This window comes from Bison bison, unplaced genomic scaffold (assembly GCF_000754665.1).
Source record: "Bison bison bison isolate TAMUID 2011002044 unplaced genomic scaffold, Bison_UMD1.0 scf7180017864037, whole genome shotgun sequence".
Taxonomy (NCBI): Eukaryota; Metazoa; Chordata; class Mammalia; order Artiodactyla; family Bovidae; genus Bison; species Bison bison.
Window position 1 is genome coordinate 5502663 of NW_011494609.1, and position 5014 is coordinate 5507676.

General features: G+C 57.0%; 1 protein-coding gene across 1 annotated transcript in view; it reads right to left on the bottom strand.

Moving 5' to 3' along the window:
- COL6A2 (collagen, type VI, alpha 2) overlaps positions 1-5014 on the bottom strand; it is an 18008-nt gene that overhangs the window by 1756 nt on the left and 11238 nt on the right. The window contains exons 27-30 of the mRNA XM_010834988.1: positions 4323-4516; positions 4054-4094; positions 1328-1587; positions 326-421 (exon numbers count right to left, since the gene is read on the bottom strand). Of these exons, the coding sequence (XP_010833290.1) occupies positions 326-421; positions 1328-1587; positions 4054-4094; positions 4323-4516 (591 nt within the window). The remainder of the gene's footprint in view (positions 1-325; positions 422-1327; positions 1588-4053; positions 4095-4322; positions 4517-5014) is intronic.

The window sequence follows — 5014 nt, forward strand, 5'->3', positions numbered from 1 at the left end:
CCATAGGGTCACAAAGAGCTGGAAACGGCTTAGTAATGGAGCATGCATGCACTTACTGGTAGTACTTTTTATGAGCAATTTTATGTTGACAGCAAAATTGAGGGGAAGGTGCAGAGATTTTGCACCTAACCTGTCCCCATCCATGTGCCAGGAATGTGCAGCCAAGCCCCTCCCCTAGCCACTGCTGAGATCGCAACTCTAACCACCCTGGGGGCTCAGCGTGGACCAGGCTGGTCCTTCCCACCTGGGTCTAGCTCCTCAGCCCTTGGTCACCCCTCCTGACCTGGGCAGAAAAGGACTCTGGTCATAGCCCAGGTGTGCTGACCCAGGGCTGGGCACACAGGGGTGCCTGACCCTTGGCAGCAACCATGAGGGGGAAGTCCTGTTTGGGTCCTGTAGGCACCAGGTGACCCCCACCCCCCTGTGCCACATGGGTCACCCTCAAGATCCGGTGAGCAACCAATTCACCCCAGCAAGCCGCTGACCACAGCACACACTCAGGTACCTTGCTTTTCAGCTTTTATAGAATGTCTGAGATGATCTCACAGCACCTGAAGGACACGCTTGGGTGTGTCCTTGGAGTGCTGCTCCCGGCAGAGGAGCGAGGGTTTCAGATTTTTTTTTTTTCTTTTTTTTAAGGAGCTTATTAATGATGCAGCTTATCTTGGTGGTGGTGCAGATGAAGAGCAGCTTCGAGGTGGACTGAAACTGCCCAGCAAGCTCCCTCTGTGTCCCTGGCAGGCAGTCTGAGATGTAGGGACTGGTGGTGTGGGCAGGGGCTCCATGTCTCAGCCAGGGGACAAGAGGACTGCACAGGGGCCCTGGGCACAGGCCAGCGGTGGAGTCGGGAGCTGGGTTGTCTGTGAGGCTCTGCTGGTCTCTCTTTCTTTCTGGCCAGATAATGGCCCCTGAGAGATCCTAATCCTGGATTCTGTGACTGTGACCTTATATGGCAAAAAGGACTTTGCAGATGGAATTCAATGAACAATTCCCTTTAAATGGGGGGGACTATCCTGGGTTATCTAGCCCTAAGTGCGACCACAAGAGTCCTTGTAGGAGGAGGCAGAGGGGAAGGGGACAAGTCTCATGACCACAGAGGCAGAGAGGGGAACTGGAGAGGCAGGAAGGACCTTCTCTTAGAGGCCCAGGGGGTGTGTGGCCCAGGACACCTTGACTTTGGACTTCTGGCCTCCAGACTGAGAGAACAGCTTCTTGCTGTCTCAAGCCTGGCAGTGTAAGGCAGGCAGCCCCCGGGAGCTCATGCAGCCAGGTGGGGCTGCACCCTGCGGCTTTAGCACAGCGCCAGCGCGGTCTCAGGGTCCCCCACGATGTCCCTGTGCACCAGTTTAAAGGTGTCAATGAACAGGTCCATCCAGTCCTGCCGCTCGTTTCCTGTGGCGAACTTGGCCCGCTCCGCAGTGTAGACCAGCACAGCCACCAGCTTGGAGTAGGCAGCTGGGTCCTGTGTGAGCTCCGTGGCGTTTAGCAACTGTTGGATCAGGGGGATGGTCCTGGGGAAGGAGACATCCGGGCCCTCTTCCGTGCGGAGGAAGGTGACCGGGGGCTCGCCGCCAGGCCACGGTCCATCTGCGGGGGATTCCAGAGAGGCCTTTCAGGGATGTGGTGGGTATGAGCACGCCTCCGGCCGCTTCTCTCCTCAGAGACGAGGAGGGGCCAAAGGCTCAGCCAGGGGTTAGATGAGGAGCCAGGGAGGCTGCACTGTTGGCCCTGAGGGCCAAGGCCAAGAAAGTGGGGCTTCAGGGAGCCCCGAGGAGATGGAACAAGAGCTCGAGAACCGCTAGACTCTGAGCACAGATGGCTTCTGAAATGGACCCGGCCTGGTGGCTGCTGACAACTCAGGGCCCTGCCCTGGGAGGGCCTCAGCACTGCCAGGAGAATTTCCTGCCTGTTTCAGCCCCACCTGGTGCTAGGCAGGTGACCCCTGAAGCCCCTCTGGAGCAACTTCTTTAGACAAGTCTGCCTCGCCTTTTAGATGTAAATCTCTAGGCCCAGAGCCATCTCCGAGGACCGAGGAATAATCGCTCGGAGAGCCTCTCGCTCTCTACCCACCCTGTCCCTGGGGAGGTCAGGGCCTACCCCCTGGGTCCAATGGGCCCAACGCCTCCTGTCCTTGGGGCTGCCTCGGCATGTCCAGTTAGCTCATCCAGGTGGCCTGGCCCATGGCCCCACCCCTGCCCTGCGCCCTTCCTTCGGGCCCCAGTGTTCCAGAGCCCTGGCCTTGGTGTGGGGAGCAGGGCTCAGGCCTCCTGGCTCTCCTCCCTCCTACAGCAGCTGTTGTGGAGGAAAACCTGCCTTTGCTGCCTTTGACTGGTGTCCAGCGTTGTTTCTTTTTGACGGCGGCTTCATGGTTCCACCCCAGCTGAGTTCCACCCAGCTCAATCCAAGCCCAGATGTGGCTGAGTCTCTGGGTGGACAGGGCCACTTGGCCCAGAAGGTCCAGGCTGCACTAGAGCGGGCAGCATCCCCCTGCGCCTTGTCTGCTCAGCCCTCAGCATGCTGGACGGAGTCCACTCGTGTCAAGGAGCACATTCTGTACATCTGGTCTCTTCCTCTCTGGGCACTGTGTCTAATTTCAAATCATTTTAAAGGAAATGAGGGACTTCCCTGGTGGTGGCTAAGATGCCACAGTCCCAATGCAAGGGGCCCAGATTCAATCCCTGGTCAGGGAACTAGATCACACATGCATAATGAAGAGTTCAAACGCTGTAACAAAGACCTAGCATGCCATAACTAAGACCCAATGCAGCCAAATAAATATTTTAAAAAAAAAGAGGACAAGGTGGAAATTAAAAAAAAAAAAAAAAAGGAGAATGAGGGTGTGAGTTTAGTGAAAGGAAGAGTTAGGAGAAGGGAGAAGGGGTCTCTCAGGGGTCTGTTCCCTTTCACTCTCAGGTCCTGGAGGCTCAGGAGAAGTGAGATCACCAAGCTGGGGACCAGCATCACTCTAATATCAAAACCAAAGACATCACAAGAAAGGTCACACAGCTCTGTTCATCTCTCACGAACACAGATGCAAAGATCCTCAACAAAATACTAGCAACTGAATCCACCAGTCTGTATCTATGTGTGTTCAGTTGTTCAGTCATGTTGAACTCTTTGCGACTCTGTGGATTGTAGCCTGCCAGGCTCCTCTGTCTATGGGATTTTTTTCAGGCAAGAATACTGGAGTGGGTTGCCATGCCCTCCTCCAGGGGATCTTCCCAACCCAGGGATCGAACCTGTGTCTCCTGTATTGGAAGTGGATTCTTTACCCGCTGAGCCACCAGGGAAGCCCAACAGTGTGTGTGTGTGTGTGTGTGTGTGTGTGTGTATACACACATGTATACATACACATGTATATATATTACACACCATGACAAAGTAGGATCTATGTCAGGTCTGTAAGGTTGGGTCAGCATTCAAAATCCAAAGACTCTACCTCATGATGTTGACAAGCTAAAGAAAAAACACCACCCAATCATATCATAGGTGCAGAAAAAGCATCTGACAAAATCCCACACATGTTCATGACAGACTCTCAGTAACTAGGAACGAGGGGACCAGCCTCAGCTTGTGAGAAGTAGCTACAGAGACCCTCAGCCGACTGCCCATGGTGAGAGAACTCGACACTTCCCCAGCAAGATGACTGCTGGGCCCTGGCACCAGGGCTGGGTTCAGGTTTCTGCCCTCAAGCAGCCACCTGACCACAGGGCTCCTACCCTGAGAGGACTTGGGCGTTCTGAGAGCAGCAGGGGCACAGACCATGGGTTGTTTGGGTCTCTGTGGGGACACCAGCCCCTTTAGCCCCAGAGGAGATGGGGATTGGTGCTACTGGGTCAGCCTCTGGGGGTTGGGTGGCCCTGGGCACCACACACCACTGTCTCCAGCTGACTCTGGGGCGCCCCCACTGCTCGCCATCGGCCATGGCGTGGTCACTGGTACAACCTCAGGAGCACTTCCTTGGAAGTTCTCTGTCAGAGTAAGAGTAGGGACCCTTGTCCCCAAGTCAACACATTCCCTCTCCTCAGGCTGCCTTGGAGCCTTTGAACCTACCCAGGGGTCCATCTGACGCCTGGAAGGAGGCCCAGCGCCAACTTCATGGCAGACATGGATGTGGATGCACGACCCATGTTCCTGTCAACATTGGACCCGCCAGCAGCCCAGCCCAACCTGGCCCCTGCCCGCTGTGGCAGCCCCTACCTCCCAGAGTCAGCCCTGGAGGACCCACTTCCAGGACAGGCCCAGCATCCACAACTTAGCGCAAGGATCCAGCTGGCTCTACGACCCGGCTGGCAAGGGCAGGGCGAGCCGTGGGGGCTCACCTCCTGGTGTCCCTGGGCACCTCCATGGCCCAGTCACTGCAGCAGAGCCCTGCAGGCAGCAGCTCGATGCCCAGTGGGGCTGGACGATGCCATCCTGCCTGAGGGACTCCTTGGAGCAGCCTCTGTGGGTCCCCAGCCTCCCACACTAGTGCCAGCACGTCGGGCGGGGCGCATGGCCCCGTAAACGTCTGCTTCTGGACAGAAGATCAGACCGGAGATGCTGGGCAGCAGCAGCATGGGGCTGTCAGGGGAGAGGCCCCTCTGCCTCGCCCAGCCGCCCCTGGGCTGTGAATGTGTTCATCTCCTGGAGGGTTTAAGACCAGCTATTTCATGTATGGATCCAGGGCTTCAACCCCAGGCAACTCTGGGGTTTCTGTCCCTCTAGACACCTGTGTGTTTGAGCCCAGTAGCTGGAGAGCCCGGCGCAGTGCCCAGTGGGCAGCTCCCCTTCCCCACATGCATGAGGTGGGGGGTGGCTGAGCACCCCCAGCCCTCTCCTCAGAAATGCTGGGATCCTGGAGGCTGGGCCACCACAGGTCTGGAACCTGAGGCTTCTCCTGGGGGTGGCCGCACCAGCATTTCCTGAGGTCCCTGCACAGCCCTCTCTACGGCCCTGGCTGCCGACTTGTTTGGGGGTCAGTGGCGCCTGTGTTACCTGTTTGGCAGGGAAGATCCGGGCACACAATCTGGGG